The sequence below is a fragment of the Cimex lectularius genome, unplaced genomic scaffold, assembly GCF_000648675.2.
Source record: "Cimex lectularius strain Harlan isolate CLEC.00 unplaced genomic scaffold, Clec_2.1 scaffold127, whole genome shotgun sequence".
Taxonomy (NCBI): Eukaryota; Metazoa; Arthropoda; class Insecta; order Hemiptera; family Cimicidae; genus Cimex; species Cimex lectularius.
The window spans coordinates 1,261,688-1,280,415 of NW_019392770.1; the positions used below are offsets into that span (position 1 = coordinate 1,261,688).

Below are 18,728 nucleotides of genomic sequence, written 5' to 3' on the forward strand. Positions count from 1 at the left end.
TGAAATAAAATAAAAATTGGCTCTTATTAATTATGTAAATGTTAATATGAAAAATACTATACTTTTCTTTTATTTAGAATTTTTTTTCAATGTGTAAAATGGGGTTTTATCTGAAAAACTGTATGAATAACTATCGATTAACGGTCACTAATCTCTACACATGATTATTAATTACATATAAAATTAAAAGTGGTATAAAATTGAATATAAAAATAAATGATTCTTCTATTAAGTCACGATTTTTTTATCATTATTCTTCGTTCTTTCAAGAAGACGGAAAGAGTTTAAATATTAAATCATACAAGCCGGTGATTAAGACTACTGTTTAAAGTTCAAAGCATGATTTATAGATAATAGAATAAAGGCGAGCCTGTTCGAATGATCGGTCACTGTCATTTCTTTCAAATTTATCTTGTCCAAAACAAAAACAAATTAAAATATAAACAAGGCCCACTTTGATAACTTGACGGAACTTTCTTATCAATTAAATAGTTTTTATCTAAGGCCTTGGCTGAGATGAAAAAGTTAGTGTCCTAGTGGATCGAAATCACGATAGCTCAAGTGGTTAGAGCAGCCGCGTATGGAGCCGAAGGTCGTGGGTTCGAACCCGCTCAGGACTCTAGCCTTTTCTTCTCAATCAAAACTTTAGATATTTTCCTCTCCACCCCTCTCTCCCTCTCACCCTCTCCTTCTTTCCCCTTCTCCCCCTCTCTCTCTGTGTATAGTGTAATTAATTAAAAATTTAATACGATATATATGGATTTCTTATCAATCTTGATTAGTTTTATTATTTTTTAATTTTTTTAATGTCTTTATGTACTTCCATAATGATCACTATTTGTCGCTAGAGGTTTTATTATTAACACTATTATAATATTAACAAAGTACTATTTTGATAATTATTAAGTCTTAACAATTAAGTCATTTTAATTTTTATCCGCCTACTTTTTTTTCACTCTGCATGGAGTGTTCGGAAATTTATTGATTAGAATCGATGAACGTGTATTCAAGGATGAATTACTTGAAACAGCTGGCAATTTGTTGTAACAAGCAGGCGTTAATGCGTCAAATAGTCACGTTTTGAGGGTGTCACAGTGTATTTCCAATACATTACGGAAGCTTTCATCACAACCATTACTGGTTATCAGAACTTGCCTTAATTAAGTTAGAATAGACGTTGCAAGCCACGCCCAACACACTTTCTTAAAGGTGTTCAATATCCAATATATCAAACAGCCGTTAAATGTTTTTCTCCCTCTTNCTCTCTCTCTCTCCATCTCCCTCTCCCCTTCCCTCTCTCTCACCCTCACTTCCTTTCTCCTTCTCTCCTGATATTTAGGATCAATTCCGTCTAAGTGCAAGAAAGGAAAGCAAGTCAATACTGAAATCCTCTTAAGTACAGGCTGACAAAGAATGCAAAAAATCACTTTTCTATATAACAACCTAAGAAAAGAACTTGATTGGGTTTTTACAAATTATAACGTTCAGCATCGGAAAATCGTAATCTATCTGGTGAAATGCTGTTACGAGGCGATGTTGTGGAAAAAGAAGGAAATTGCATTTTCATTTGGGCCCGTCCATCCCGTGTTTTTTGGGCTGTCGATTTCATTTCTCCTCCGTGGAAATTGGAAAAATGCCGGAATTCGTCTCATCTTAATTTCACGCTCAAACTCACCCTTTCGATACAAAAAAAGAAAGAACAATAACGATCGGCTTGATGAAATTTAGTCTAAACCCTAGATCGAAAAGCAAACATTATTTTTGAAACAATATTGCTATTTTCGGTGATAAGTATTAACTAACGGCCTATTACATTCCTTCTTGCCTGCTGAAATTTTCGTTTCATTTGTGCTTTTACTTCATTGATGGTTCTTAATCTGAACTGAGGTTTTGTCGTTTCGCTACGAGTCAAACAAAACAGACTATAGTTGAAGTGCTAAAGGTGACCCTAAGAAACCTTATGGAAAGATGGAGTCTACACGTGCTGGCCCGACAGGACCGAAGGTGGAAAAGTAGCATCAGGAAATCTTGGAGATATAGAGCTTCAAGGACAAGTTCTGGTCAAGGTTGACAGTTGAACAGAAGGATTGTTAATAGTGATCGGACGGATAGGAGGTTGGTAATGGAGGAAGGATGATTCCAACACTATAGACGTTTAAGTACTAGAGGGGTAACCCAACGAGTCCAGATGGGGGGGAGAAACAACCAAGGCTTCACAGACCGAAATGTTCGGAACTGTAGGTTTATCAGCATCAGCATATCCCGCAGAACTCAAGAAGAGGCCACATCCTGCAGTACACAACGGTGATTTTGTGCCTCGCTCTCTTGACTTCCTTTTTTCGACGAGGTTTTTGTAAAAGTCAGGTCCTCAAGAAAAGCCAACATCCATCGGGAAGGTATAGCATCTTTTGGGTTATAACTCATTATCTACCTTCGGACGTTTCATTCCTCCATGGTCTCGGTAGTATCTTATAGTCATATTGACAGGATTGATCGTTTCTTTGAATGTGACTAGAAAATGTAATGCCTTCACAATAATCTGCCTAACTGCGGCTTCCATTTCTCATTGGCAGAACCTGTGCCTGGTATTGAAAAAATGGCAAAAAAAATCAGCCGAAATGCAGGAAGTCTTCTGACAGGGCAAACCAAAATAATCGGTAAAGACCAAATTTCAGGTTTATATAAACGCAGACCTCAAGAAGGGGCCACATCATAAACATGTAGTGGTGGGTTTGTCCTCTCCCTACATATTACCCTGAACAGCCACTGAAATCAGCCTAAATGCAGAAACGCGTTCTGTCAGACCAAGCCAGCGAGAATAGACAGACCGAAATGATCGTTAATGACCAAATTTCAGATTTATCAGTCTGCCGACCTCAAGAAGAGGTCATATCTTGTAATACACAGTGAGAATGATGTGCCTCGTCCAGTTGCAACTACACTCTGCAACCACAGAAATCAGCCGAAATCCTGAAACGCGTCTGACAGGCCATCCCAGCTAGCATAGGCAGACCTGACCTAAATGATATGACTACTTAAACCTTTAGCCACCTTTTCCACATACTACACTACACCTAGTTGAAACAAGAGGCTTTGCCCTCAAGTTTTAATCCAAACGTTATCTGTAAGTAAGGATGAAAAGCAACTTTAAAATTAAACTTCCCAATAGAAAGTGCAGGATAAAGCTGGCCACGAATTAATCAACCATCAGAGTGCGAATGCAGGCCTCCTTACATTTATACTGCCTTTCTTTATAAACACGATTTGATGGAGTGCACCGGACCGGGTCTCTCGACCTTCGCCCGAAATTTATTTTATTTCCGTTTTGCAAAATCTCTGCATTGGGTCGGTTTTATCGTTGTCTCCCCGGTCGCCGCTCTCTTGACCTAGTTACTACTGTCAAGGTTCTCCCGGCAGTTCCATGAACTCTGGCTCTGCTTCGGGGGGGTCGATCAATAGGCGTCTGACCCCCGCTAAACTGCCGTAAACGCCCTTGAAATAAGTGGGAAATCAGCAGATCGTACTAATACTGTACAATGGGATACGCTTCTTGGTCCCCGGTTGATGACTGCATTAGAGCATATTTGAGGGCGCGTCCATGCTTTCAACAGACAAACATTCCGATGAAATCGGCAAAGAAGCATTGACCATTTTTGAAAATAGTCCGAATGGTGTTAATGACAAATGGTTTGATAGGTCAATTAAATATAATAGATGTACCTACATCGACCATAAGATCCAAACATCCAATTGCTTATTAATCTAGTGGTCTAAAGCTCAACAAAAACAAACTATCCAAGAAATTAGTTGAGTGCAAAGACACAGGAGCAATGACTTCTGCACCATAGCTCCCTTATATGGCAACTAACAATATTAAACCATTAGTGACTGGGATTTCTGGTAACCCTGAGAAAAGTCGGTGTTGAGAGGAGCAGTTGGCCTCCATTGACGATTGATTGATGTATGATATTGATGATGATAATGACGAATACTAGGAATACTTATCTTCCCCAAGCCTTGCTGCCTTCTGGTTTATTGTACTTTGCTAGTTCCTTAGTTGAGTGCAATCGACTCATCCTTCCCCTAAGAGATCATTGACTGTCATTGCTGCAATACCTTTCTCTCGGTTTTCTCTGTACCCCAGATTATGTCTCCGTTGTGCAGTTGCTTTGCCTTCAAAGATGGTGGCTGTTTCTTCCTCCTCATGGCATAATCTACAGATGGGCTCGTTATTAAATATGCTAATTTTGTGTAGATGTTTTCTCAGATGCCAGCAAAAAGTCCTATCGCTCCTCTGAGTTTAGCCTTGTCTAAATTGTATCTGTGTGTTTGTCAGTCTTGGTGAGAGTTGTTTTAGGATAAGCTTAGCACCTCTCTCTCTTTCTNCTTTTTCTCTCTACATCTCTCTACCCCTCGCATTCTCACTCTCTCCCTCCCTCCATTTCTTTGTATGAACCTTTTTTAAGATTTTTTAAGGCACAAGTGTTAATGGCAACTGGATATTGTAGTGAACGTTGGTTATGAGCGAAAGGCTTTGTGTAACTGGCAGTTACGTCTGTTGAAATTACCCTTACTGTCATAGCTAGTTCGATGGTTTGCTCCATTAGTGTGTGATAAGATCTTGTTGACAATCTATTAGCACTTGAGACCCTGTTTATATACAGGGGTGCTGCTTGCAGGGTCACTGTTGAAGCAGTGACAATGCCTAGTGCAAACTTTGTTAACCACAGTCACCACATTACCTCAATCAAAAACTAACCTTATAAGAAGATGGTAGTAAAAGCTGACAGACTTTAAATAAATAAATTGGATAGGAACTAAATATTTCCAGCATATAACAATAGCAAATAAAATCAGATACCTATTTCTAGAAATTGAGACAGATTATTTGATTAAGGAAACATCTTATAAAGTTTTAACAGACTACAAACTATAAGAAGAAATGGAGAATATCAAATACTGTTATATAGGGTGTGTGTTATGGCTCCAAAACCAAAATATGAACAATCAAACTCATTAGTGGAGTAAATGGTCATGTCCAAAATAGTTGGTGAATGCATCTAAAATCTTCAACATAACCTGACAAATCTATACAAGACCATATATAGGCCCAGAATTTATAATTTGGATAATAGGTTATCCAACCTATAATGTCTAACATAATCTGCTACATCCCAGAATGGGTCTATATAAATAAGAATTCTCACCAAAACTGGCAAATTGTTACAGTTAGAGTAAAATTCATGGGAGTGACAGATACAGTCTCTGAGAAACATGTACCCATGGGTATTATTTAACGATAATCCATTTGTAGCTTATGCAAAGAGGAGGAACCTACAACCTAAGGTACCAAAAAGACCTAGGAATTGCAACAATGACACTCAATGGCCTCCTTTTTTAAAAGAATGATCGAGTCAGTTGAACTAAGGAAGTGGGGAAAACACAGTAAGCCTGCTGCATTACTTGGGGAATACCAAACCCCTGTTTCATATTAACCTCATCACGGTACGGTTCTTCTCATTGGCATCTGAGAAAACACCTACACATGGGTATATTCTTTGCTTTTATGTATCTTGAAAACTTTGTTGAATATTTTTCTGCAGAAATTAGTTGATGACCTATGGACTTAGGGTGGTAAAAATACCCAACAAAATCAATCATTTGATGGAAACAGTTAGTCATATTTATAGATATAAGTAACAACACAGAAATCTATACATATGTACGTGCTACATGAATCAAACCAACACTAAAGACATCTGTCTTCTCTTTCTTAAACTTTTTGAATATAAATGTGTCCAATTACTACATTATGTCTGTAAACTCTTAAAATTTTTTTTTAAATCACTGGTCAAAAAAGCTAAAATAGTATATTTATGCTTGTTCCAGTGGTCTACTGTGATTACATCGCCTCTTCCAGATCGTTAAAGTTTATTGAAGACTACATACTACAAGAAGTGCTGCCTATGTATGGAAACACACATACAACAACTTCTGTGACCTCAATGCAGTCATCGTTTTTCAGGTATGTGTTTTGTAATTTCCTGTAAATAATAAAAGCATTAAACAATAGGCAAAATTTATCGAGTAACAATCACAATAGAAAAAATCACCCAAAGAAAATTTGGAAGTGTCCCATGGGTGCATACTAGGTCTAATACTTTACTTGCTTTATGTCTAAATAATATCATCGGATAAATATTTTCCTCCTTCAGAACATTCTACAATAGATGGAGTTCATCAAGCAACATAAAAAGCCTGAAGCCAATTTGGACGTGCTCCAAGGGAGCATACTAGGTCCAATACTTTACTTCCTATACATTTCACAATAAATTTTAATTTATGAGAAATTGCAAGAATTGGTATATAATCAATATTGTAAATTTGTTCATAAAAGCGAGGATTCTGTTTATGCATATCCGGGGGAATTAGCATACTGCGCCATTAAGTTTTGTACTTACAGCACATCACTATTCATCGAGTAATTTGATTATTAGGCTGGTTTTAGTGTTTGTACTTTCTTCTGCAGGAAAATGTGGCACCATGGTATGTTATGTTGGGGGTCTTTTCTGCTTCGCAGAATCTGCATGTATTGTACCCTGACTGCGCAGTCTCTTCCTCCTTTATTTATGCATGTTTTCCTTTTCTTTCCAAATCTTGCCAGAAGATTGTTTGCATGTTGGCTGCAGCGACTTCTCACGGCATAATTACCCAATCAGGTTTGGGCAGTACAGGATCAGACCTATGTCTTATCTGACCCACCGACAGTAAGCTCTAGAGGATGTTACCAGCTTGGTAATTTTAGCCCCCAATGCATACAATTTCTAAACAAAGACTCATTCTTAAATACATTTTTTCCTATTTTCATAACATTCGCACAAGTAGAGTACTTGACAATCCTCCACCACCCTTTACACATATACTAATCTGAAAGTGAATGGGGTACACATGGTAACACAAAACCAAATGCTATACATAATAAATATTTTTTTCAAAAATCGGAACAGAGGGCCTAAATACTGAAGCAAAATTGTCTTATTGGGTGACATACCTACATGTCTCTCTATATGGAGCCAAAGTGATACCCTTCAATTAAATGAGACACATCAAGTAATCTTTTTCTACATGCCAGACACACCAGGCTTTAGCCCAAAAGTATCCATGTGTCAACCTTTCTCTACTTGCTGGACACAAGGCTTAAAAGTAAAGTTGTTTCGGGCATGACCTATTCTTAATCAAGTATCTCTTCTTCAATTCAGGCCTTCTGAGACTCACCCATTAAACCCACTGATGCTGCTATTTCTTTATACGTGTTATGTTTATTTGCCCTATTTCAACGATAGTTTTTCTTAGTTTTCCAGTAAAACCTATAATCTCGACAGTGTCAATTGTTTGAACTGTCCTGATTGTTTCTTTTTTATATATAAAATATGACTATGTAGAATGTTGCTTTACTTCTTTCACTTTGACATCCTTCACACAAAATGATCCCATCTAGTTTTGTTGTTGGCATAGAATTACAAATTCTTAAATTTTTTATTCAGAGAAGAAGCAAGAAACATATTGAGAACTGCCGTGAATGCATCTGAAGACGACTTGGTCCTGTTCGCCGGAAACGGGAGTACCAGTGCTATATACAGACTTGTCTATTCTCTCAACTTGCCATCTCCCCCAGTGGTATTCGTTGGGCCTTGTGAACACCATTCCAATCTCTTGCCTTGGAAAGAAATCGGCTCGAAGGTACGTCACATTTTACCCTGCGTCGGTTCGTAATAACAGAATTGATTCGACAGATTGTTAGGATCTCAGAAACCAAGGAAGGAATGCTTGATTTGACTGATCTTGAAAACAAGTTAGCCGTGCACAGAAACTCTGGATTACATGACACTTTAATCGGCTGCTTCTCAGCTGCCTCAAACATAACTGGAATACTTGCCGATGACATTGCGACAACCATTATGCTTCATCAATATGGCGCTCTGGCATTTTGGGATTATGCCACTGCAGGTAATAACACTCCATAAAAATCCATTATTCATTATATAATAAGGTTTTGTATTAATTAAATTATAATTTTTGGCTTTTGTTTTAGCGCCATATGTCACACTTGATATGAATCCATTGATACCAGGCATCAACCAGGATGCACCTCATAAAGATGCTATATTCTTTTCAGGACATAAGTTTGTTGGTGGTGTGCAAAGTCCTAGTAAGTTTAAACAAATCACCTATTGTACATAATAAATGAGAAATATACATCATAATTTGAATCAAAAATAAATTAAATTATTTTATAATATTGGTATAATTTTTGAGCATTTAAGAACAATGTTATTTTTTTTTTTGGGGGGGGGGAGGAATTTTCATTTAAATTAAACCCAATGGGATCAGTGTTAAATATTATTAAATCCATCCGAATCCCACTTGTGACACTAACTTTTTTATCTGAACAAAAGTCCTTGCATAAAAAGAATAATTAATTGAAAGAAGTTAAATATTATCTTGATGTGATTGATATCAACCTTAATATTATATTCACTAGTTTTCGTGGTCTGCTTGACCAATAAATATCACTCAAAGGTTTTTAGTTGAGATAAAAAAGTCAGTGTCACGAGCGGGATTCGAACCCACGACCTTCGGCTTGATACGCCGCTACTCTACCACTTGAGCTATCGTAATTTCAATCCACTCAGGCACTAACTTCCCATCTCAACCCCACCTATTGAATTTTCCCTCCTTTTTACCATTTTTCAAATGTCGTGTAATCTATTTGATTCTCGGTGACAAATGAAATGACCACGGAGAGCTTTAGTGAAGTATACTTCATTTTAACTTATTAAATTCACTAATTTCGTGGTCTGCTTGACCAATAAATATCTTTCAATTAATTAATGGCAAAAAGGAGGGAAAATTCAAAAGGTTGGGTTGAGATGGGAAGTTAGTGCCTGAGTGGATCGAGGTCACGATAGCTCAAGTGGTAGAGTAGCGGCGCATCAAGCTGAAGGTCGTGGGTTCGAATTCCGCTCGTGACACTGACTTTTTTATCTCAACTAAAAACCTTAATTAACTGAAGCTTAATATTATAATTCTATATTAAGAAAGTATAAAGTGATTTTAAATGAAAGAAAAATTTGAAAACAAAAGAAAAGAAAAAACTACTACTTACAGTACTATAATAAATAATATATGAATTTATGAGTTTAATTTAGTTAATAACATGCTTTTAGTATTGGGTCATAAAATAAGCCTGTAGCGCTTTTTATTGATAAATTCAATGAAAATTTCAAGTATTTGTAAATGAATGTGATCAACACATTTTTGTACCACTGCCTGTTGTCATCTTACATCTTATTGTCATTCCATCCTGTCAGGTTTACAATGTTTCTTCTGCAGTCTTCGTGTGAAGGTTTTCTCATAGAGTTTTCTAGAGCCTAGAATAAGTGAAAATGTTAAGGGGAGTGAATGTCAGGCGTATACAGAGGAGCAGAGAAGCACGTCCTAGTCAAGCTCCAATGATTTCTGATTAATTTTTAGTCAATTGGTGACTTAAATCACTTCAAATGTGTGCAGTGTACTCTGGTTTGGCCAGGCAAGAAAAGCTAGTAATAAAGCACGCAGTTCCAATTGCATCAAATGCAACTTCTCGCTGCATTTTCCCAGGATTTCCAGGATCCAGTAGTCAAATAAATTCTAAGTCAGCATGTAAGGAACCCATATATTTTTCCCTAACGAACATATCCAGCTGCTTTCAGATGAGGCACTTGTTTGTCATATTTTAAATGTATATGCAGTGTCTCGTGTCGTTGAATGTGGGTTATGTGTGACAAAAGCTTGAATTTGGTCATTGCCAATGGTTGAAGGATGACCAGTCACCAGAGGGCTTGTCCACTTCTAAACTGAGCAGGTGTGGACATAACTTATGTACTCTCTTCTAAAACATCACCATACAGTCTTACCTCCAGTTTTCCCTTTGCAGTAATATAAAAACATAAAATGACAAAAATGCACATTTTTCTTTCATTAGCAACAGGCCTTGTGTAGCGTAGTAATAATACAATGGCTATTAAACATTATAACTTGGTTAGAATAAGTTGCTTTCACCTTGGAGAAAACTATAAAACGTATACTTACTTATACCAAGCTACTGTAACAACTACTTACAATAATAAAATTATTGCTTGGACCATAATGAATTTATGAGTTTAGCTTAGTAGACAATATACTTACAACATAAAAAATAATAACCTACAAAGGCTATTAAAGTTTATGGTTAGGTTAGTAGGTTAGTTGCTTCCTCCTTCTAGAAAACCATAAAACTTCTCCTTATTCTGCTAATTTGAACTCATAGTTTAAACAAAAATGTTTAATATTGTGAATAGTTTTTATATTTGATAACCATATAAAAAATTAAAAACAATATCAAAGCCCTGATGAAGTTGACCTTGAAAGCTTGAAGGAATGAGAGTTTTTTTCTTTCAAATTCGCCTTATCCCTGATTTTTTAAAACAACAAATAAATAAATAATAAAACAACAAATTTGGACTGATATCTAAACTATTGAATCTTAATTCTCACTGCACCTCATTGCATGCATGAGGTACATGAGTACCAGTTATTTTTTCAGTGTTATGGTACATTTCCTGTTACATATTTACATATATGCAAAGAATAATACAAATTTAATATAATAATGGAAATTTCTAAACATCTTGTAGCTATTTACAATTAACTGATGTAATATTTGCAGGCATTTTGGTAGCAAAGAAGTCATTGTTTGCCAACCCTGTGCCGCGGGGATGTGGTGGAGGCTCTGTCTTTTTTGTTTCCAAAGATGACCATAGATATTTAAAGGTAAATGTTTATTTTTATTGTATATTTCACTTAGAATAATTTGTTGATTGATTGTGCTCTGGGTTAATTATTGTATAATGAATTAAGTATAATGAAACACGTTGCTTAATAATACTAAACAAAAGTTTAAAGAGCTCGAACCTAGGGTCACCCAGATGCTTATTTTATCATCCACCTTGATGATAATTTGTATATCATTTAGTGATGAGTAAAATTAACCTTATAATAGCACTATAGCACTAGGCCATTGAAAACAAATTTGGATCGTATTTTTGACCTATCCTATTTCCACTTAACTTTGTACAGCTATAAACGTTTCATAAGTTAATGTTGAAAATGTATTCTAAATGTTGTTTTTATGTTTAGGACTCTGAGCTGAGAGAGGAAGAAGGCACTGCTTCAGTTGTCGAATCAATTAGGGCAGGAATGGTAGTTAAACTAAAACAAGCAGTGGGAGTGTCTGCAATAATGGATTACGAAGATAAAATAGTGAAGTAATAATTGTTGACTCAATTACTGCATGTGACTATAAGTGATTTATAATGAACAACAGTTTTATAAAGAAAGTATGAACCCTTAATACCACAGGTTTCTCTGATGTTCTACTAAAATATTAAGAAGCAGGGGTCTGATATTCACCATCATTTGCCAGCCTTTGGTGTATTGTACTTTTCCTAATTCCTTATTTCAGTTTAATTGATTCTTTCTTTTAACAAGAAGAAGGGCTTTGTATTCAGGATATGGACAGTTTCTTTCTCATTTTTGCATAACCTACAACAGGGGACATGTTTTTTTTTTCTGACCTTACTTTATGCATTGGCCAAAGAAATGACTATATGAAGCCCGATGAGGCGGAGACGACCAAAGAGGCCAGGAGGAGGACCAAAGCCACCCAAGCCAACCCAGTGGGGACAAAAGGCATTTTTAAAAATCAAGCGCCCCGACAATCAGTAGCAGCCTTGGCCAGCTTATCCACTGCCTCATTGTGGCAAACCCCCGAATGCCCTTTGATCCAGCATAACGTAATCTTTTTATCATGTGTTTGGTACAATTCCTGTAGTTTCTTAAGAACCTCGATAATGAGGTATTCACATTTAGAGTTTAGACTGAAATTTTTAATTTTTTGAATGACGCTTAGACAATCCGTAAAGATGCAGATTTTGTCTGACAAAATATCTGCGGCATATTCTAAAGCCATAATTATAGCAACGATTTAGGCCAAATAAACAGAAAAAATTTTTGGGAGAGAAACTTGTTCTTGATGCTTATTTAGGGGATCGAATAAAGCGCATCCTGTATTACCATCTATTAGGGAACCATCTGTAAAAATTAGTCGAAAATCAGGAAATAACTTACATTAGCTAAAAATTCCTTCTGCGCTTGTAGAGGAGGAAACTCGGAATAATCCCTGAATGTGTAACATTCGATTTCTCTTGAAATAACTAACTTTTCTCTTCTGATCTCTAATGGAGGTTCACAAACGTCTGCAGATAATGCTGAAATGGGTGTACTTGGTAAACAACCTAAAATTCTCCTAAGAAATTTATTGCGAACCATATCCAGTCATTTCAGAGAGGTGTTAGAAGCCAGTGTGTACAAAATTGATCCAAAATAGCTCTAACAATCGATCTATAACATAACATACCTATGTATGGGTCCATTCCTCACTTTTTATTACTTATACACCGCAAAATATTGTACAACTTCTCACATTTCATTAATATATAAGAGATATGTGTACTCCACATTAATTCCCTATCAAGCTGTAAACCCAAAAATTTTACCTGAGAAACTACAGGATATATACCCTCCTAGATTGTCACTACCACGGAAATCAATGTTACCCTTCCTAGTAAAAGGGCATAAGAGAGATTTACCTTCCGAGATCGTGAGTCTGTTTTCATTCATCCACCCTGAAAGCTCAAAAATTGCTCGACTTCAAAGTGTTTTGCATTTTGTTAGATCTTTAGCCGACACGAACAGGCATATGTCGACTGCATACTGGGTAATTTTCACCCCCTCTGGTAAAACGGTAACAAGATCCGCAACATAGATCGCGTAGAGTAGAGGACTAAGGATGCCTCCTTGCGGAAGACCCTTATGCGAGATTCTAGGACCGGAAACTTTACCATTAATGTCAAAATAGATTTCCAGGGGACAGTTGAATATGCCCATGGTTTGTAGCTGTTTTCTGAAATGCCGTGACCGATATACAGCTTAACTCTCAATGGAAGCAGGGGTTTGGCATTCCCCACATACTCCAGCTTTTTGGCTTATTGTATTTTACTCAGTTGTGTTAAACAAGCCTGAGCATATTTTGGAAGGAAGAAGAAGAAACAGTGGAACATGTCCCCTGTTGGTGGCCTGCCTGAACAACACAGTCTTGACAAAGCTTGGGATTTGATAAAATGACTTAAGGTTAATGAAGAGCTCTAAACAATAATGGGGATTGCAAAATAGATGTGGTTGAAAAAGAGGCTTCTGATGTTTCTTTTTCCCAGGTCTTCTTGGTTCCCTAAGTTTCCTGCCTCTATTGAGTGGTTGTAGATTCCTCCACACTGCCTAACCTACAATTGGGGTCACCATTGCATATATCTGTGTGTTGGTGTTTCTCAGATACCAATTACTGTTCTATAACTTCTGCTCTTAGAGACTTATCACTACTGTGATGATAATGAATATAGTAGAAGTAGAGATATATTCCAGTTCCTTAGTTCAGCTCAACTGACTTGATCATTCATTTTTTTAGGAGGTTTTAGGATGTCATTGCTGCATTCCCAGGGCTTTATTGGTACGTTAGGTTATGTCTCTGAGCTTCGCATTCGAAGATTGTAGTCATCATTGAATATATCTAACTTGTGTAGGTCTTTGCTCAGAATGCAGTGACCTGTATAAAGCCTTATCACTATCCTGATGATGATGATGAGGTTACTGGGAAGCTGGAGTTCCTCTCACACTGCCTTTTCACTTATTGCACTTTTCCCAGTTCTTTAGTTTAGTTCAATTAACAGATCGTTGTTTAAAAAGGAGGGCCTTGACTGTCTTTTTTTCTGGGTATTCTCTTCTTTGCATTTAAAGATAAGTGAGTGTTTCTTCCTCATCATGTTGCAATTCGCCAGTTTTGGTGAGGCTTCTTCAATCATGGCATTACTTTGTCACCATCTCTGGCATTCATCCATTTATTTTTCTTGCAGAAACATTCTGAGATAGGGCAGTCTATGTTTGACCTTATAGGTTAGATAACTTATTATTCAAATTAATCTCTAGGTTTGTGGTCTTGTAGATCCTCTGGCAAGTCTGTTTGTTCATTACCAAGAATTTCTTTGTGACCTGGCACCCAAGATATTGTGAGGTTATGCTGTTGATTTTGGATGCATTCGTTGACTATTTTGGAAATGACTATTTTACTACTAATGCTGTTAGGGGTTCTTGGCTGTCTGATCATTCATACAGCAATGTCATTGTATTTCATCTTGTAAGACTGTGTACTTCACTAATTAATTTGATTGCTCATTTGTGGGCTTTGTTGGTTTTGGAGCCATCTGTATACAGTATAATTGTTTTTAATATTCTATTCATTCCTTCTTCTAGTTTGTAGCATGTTTAAACTCTTTAGATATGTCCAGAGTCTTATAATCAGTCTCCATTTTTAGGAATGGGTATCTGATTTTATTAGCTTTGTCATATGCCTGTTATGTATGTATGAGCTTCTCCTTGTACGTATATGTTTCCAATGGGCTTACTCATTGTAGATGTATTCATTGCCCCTGTTATGCGTAGATTTTCCAACCAAATTTTAAAGAAATAACCAACATATATGAAATATGAAGCAGAAACTTGAGAAACAACACAGCTTTATACTGTCTGAGATTTATGAGGAAGTCTGTCTAGCATGAAACCAATAGTTGGGTGAAACCTAGCTGTGAAATATCCTATATGGTACCTGTGGCATTGAGGGCTAAGTTTGAATGTAATATTTCAATGAAAAAGTTGAAATCATTTTATAGAATACATTTTTTTAAATATTTTTATTGTCACAATAGTATCATCTGCCTTCTTGTTTTAAGGACTGTACTGTCATTTCTGAGAAAAATACCTGAGATCATATTACTTGGGAGTAATAGTCCTGTAGTAAAACGAATTGCTATATTCTCAATAATGGTGCGCCATCCTCGTGGATCTTACTTGCACCACAATTTCGTTTGTGCTGTGTTAAATGATGTCTTTGGAATACAAGCGAGAGGAGGTTGTGCTTGCGCCGGCCCATATGCTCAAGATTTAATGGGTATTGATCAAAATTTAGCTTCGCACTATGAAGAGGTTCTTATGGAAGATGGGTTAGAATCTATTTCTTACCTGTAATATATATTATGTAACTAATGCGGAAATTTTTAGTGGGTTAAACTGTCAACACTTGCATCACAAGAAGGAAAACTCAGGTTATGAAATGCTCAGACCTGGTTTCACTAGGATATCACTGCCATTTTTTATGTCAGAGTATGAAGTGGGTTATGTCTTGGAGGCACTTAAAATGGTCGCAACTGAGGGTTGGAAATTACTCCCTCAGTACACCCTTAACCCAGAAACTGGAGAATGGAGACACAATACTAACACAGTAAGTTTTTATTAAAAAAAAAAAAAAAAATTGCTATACAACTATGGTATACTACTCTACTATTGTTAATCTCATCATATTATTAATTTTTTCAGACTTTAAAGGAAAGAAAGTGGCTCAGTTCCATCCGCTACCAAGATGGAAAGATGTGTATAAATGAAAGACGGATTTCTGGAATTAGTCCGTGCCCAGTTGATTACAGTGAGTGCTTGAAAGTTGCACGTACAACATTCAACAAAGCTCGGAAGGTAATTTATTTTGTTGTGCTAGTTTTTTTTTTACCTATCTATTACTTTACTTTTTTGTAGATGGCCAAACGACATCCCTTAGCAGACCAGTGTAACATGTTTACTGATGAGCTTAATCACTTGAGATGGTTCATGCTACCCAGTGAAGCTCAAGATTTGCTTCTTGGCCATTTTCAAAATGTAAAACAGGATGTACCATTTTCACCCACAATTTATTCAGGCTCAAGACAAAATATAACTCTACTTCCGTTGATAAAACGTCACAACAGCCTCTCAGTACCAGACACCGAGGCACTGACAAATAAGTAATCCTTATTATGTGTAAATGTTAAAATCAAAGATTCAAGTGATTTACCTAATTGGATTTTCAGGGATATCAAAATTTTGAGGCAAAGGTCTGAGTCGAATAGTCCTGCTAGGAATAACTTTTCTAGAATAATTCAAATCCCTTCCAGGGAGCGATGCCATAGCTTAGGTTCAGCTCTTCTTCATGAATTTCCTTCCAAGCACAGTATGATGCCGAGGCAACGCTTATTTTCAAACAGTAGCCAGGGTGATCGAACTGACAGTGAGACATCTATGACAGGTAAATGCTGCTGGTGACCTACTTACTACTACATAAGTAACATTTAAAAAAAATATATACAATAATAAACAAGTGTAGAGAAACGACCTACGAGGTAGTACTCCAATTACAACATTGTCTACTTATGATATTGTGGCTATCGTCCCTTTAATCGTTGAGGAGGTTTCTGCATTTGGGGTTTTATGGTGTTGCACGAGAAGATTACAGTTTGGACAAAAGAAATATTTAAGTCTGTATTTGTTGGACACAAGGAGCATAATGATTTTTCTTTATGGCAGATTTGGCCCACACCTCCAGTCTGTAAGTCCATATAAGGTTCACTGAGGTGTTACAAAAAAGCCAAATGACCATTTATCAATGTACAGTCCTAGGTACCACACCATGACTGCAGTTGAAACGGTTTTAAAGTAAACTGGAGGAGGTGTTATGTTGGATGATTCCTACTAGGTTAAATTTTTTCTTTCCACACCAGGATTCCAGTAAGTAGGGTTAGGTGTTACATAAGGTTTCATGTGGGTCCATTCAGAGTTGTTTGAGAGGATCACTGAAACTAACTGTCAGGATAATTTCAAAATGGGATGGTGTACCTGGTAAAGTGTGGGGAATATATTACCCTGAGACAAACCACCATGAAGTTAGTTGGGGAAGACACTTCAATGACTGAAAATGGCCAGTGTTTTGTTGCAATATGCTGTCTAAACCCTGGGCCCCGAACAATACTGCCTCAACTTAGAGGAGGTAGAAATAACATCCATAGCACGTGGCATGAATGACTGATTGAAAGCTGAGGTAACCAAACTGATAAGTAGGAAGGGTAAGGTTAAAAATTGGTCCCTTTATAACTTTATGCACTATAGCCAATATTGGACTATTGCACAATCTCCATTATTATTTATATAATTTCATTCAAGCGTAAGCATTTTGATCAGATCCCAAAGCTTCATCAAGGTCCGTGTATATTCATAAGGCCTGGGCTTTTCCTCTCCCATGAGTACAAAATCTCAGCCTTCACACCGAGGGCATTCTCCTTCTGGAGTCTGCAGCCATACTACATTCTAGGTTTTTATGTCATTTTGTGAAAGTCCTTTGACGAACTTTATTGCCTCTATCTTGGAATATGTTCCTATTGATCAGGATAATTAAGACTATTCTTAATCCATTGTCTAATACGTTTTTGGCAATTTGGATTGATCAAAAAGGTTGAGGATTGATAGGTGTGATTGAACTTTCCTTGAACAATTTGTCGGTCTCCTTGTGCCCTTCTGCCCTATGGGCCCTGGCACATTAACAGGGTTTGATGCAATCCCAAACAGCTCTTTACTTTACTACCGATGAGGTAGTAGCTTTTAGTGTTGCTACCTTGTTTAGTGTGCTGTCTGAGTAAATGGCTATTCTTTTTATTGATAATACCTCATTTTTTGAACCCCCTGGCACATAGTTCAATAGGCACAGTCTCAACATGAAAATGGCATATTGCCCAAGGCATATGATTTCTAGTCCTTGCCTTCTAGACTTTCCATGGCATCTGACCCATATTCGGTCTTAGTATCTGTATACGATAAAGTCAGCATAAATTGGGATCCCTTTAATCGGGTATTTTAATTTGAAATTCAAATCTGAACCTAAAACCTTGACTGTCTGAAGTCTTCCCAAAAGAATTGCTCTTTTTTTATGCTCATGTTGGAGCCCTACATTAATTGGCGAATGTGGCTCTGGCCTCTCCCTGGATAAAGATATATAATGGCGGTTGATTCTGGACTTCCAGGGCAGCTATGGGCATAGTTCTCATTGCTCCAGTAATACTGAGGATTCTGACTGACCTTAGCTGTAATTCACTAATTTCGTGGTCCGCTTGACCAATTAATATATTACAATTAATTAAGGTTTTTAGTTGAGAAAAAAAAAGCAATGGCACGAGTGGGATTTGAACCCACGACGTTTAAGATAGATTACACGACATTTGAAAAATGGCAAAAAAGGAGGGAAAATTCAAAAGGTGGAGTTGAGATGGTAAGTTAGTGCCTGATTGGATCGAAGTCGCGATAGCTCAAGTGGTAGAGAAGCGGCGTATCAAGCCGAAGGTTGTGGGTTCGAATCCCGCTCATGACACTGACTTTTTATCTCAACTAAAAACCTTAATTAATTGAATGATATTAATTGGTCAAGCGGACCACAAAAAATAGTGAATTTAATGAATTAAAATGAAGTTTACTTCACTAAAACTCTCCGTGGCCATTTCATTTGTCGCTGAAAATCAAATAGATTACACGACATTTGAAAAATGGCAAAAAGGAGGGAAAATTCAAAAGGTGGGGTTGAGATGGGAAGTTAGCGTCCGAGTGGATCGAGGTCNACCCCAACTTTTAAATCTGTTGGAAGTGGGACAATGTGTGGGTTTTTTGTGTTCGGCGATCATATAGATGATGGA

At 36.9% G+C, this 18,728-nt stretch overlaps 1 protein-coding gene across 2 annotated transcripts in view; it reads left to right on the forward strand.

Moving 5' to 3' along the window:
* The window catches only part of LOC106664088, a 131,803-nt gene that overhangs the window by 102,325 nt on the left and 10,750 nt on the right, over positions 1 to 18,728 (forward strand). For both annotated transcript variants that reach the window (XM_024227571.1, XM_014389475.2), the window contains exons 4-14: positions 5,890 to 6,025; positions 7,545 to 7,740; positions 7,794 to 8,007; positions 8,093 to 8,209; positions 10,748 to 10,851; positions 11,218 to 11,345; positions 14,919 to 15,188; positions 15,247 to 15,466; positions 15,562 to 15,714; positions 15,775 to 16,019; positions 16,086 to 16,300. In XM_024227571.1, coding sequence (XP_024083339.1) covers positions 5,890 to 6,025; positions 7,545 to 7,740; positions 7,794 to 8,007; positions 8,093 to 8,209; positions 10,748 to 10,851; positions 11,218 to 11,345; positions 14,919 to 15,188; positions 15,247 to 15,466; positions 15,562 to 15,714; positions 15,775 to 16,019; positions 16,086 to 16,300 — 1,998 coding nt within the window. The remainder of the gene's footprint in view (positions 1 to 5,889; positions 6,026 to 7,544; positions 7,741 to 7,793; positions 8,008 to 8,092; positions 8,210 to 10,747; positions 10,852 to 11,217; positions 11,346 to 14,918; positions 15,189 to 15,246; positions 15,467 to 15,561; positions 15,715 to 15,774; positions 16,020 to 16,085; positions 16,301 to 18,728) is intronic.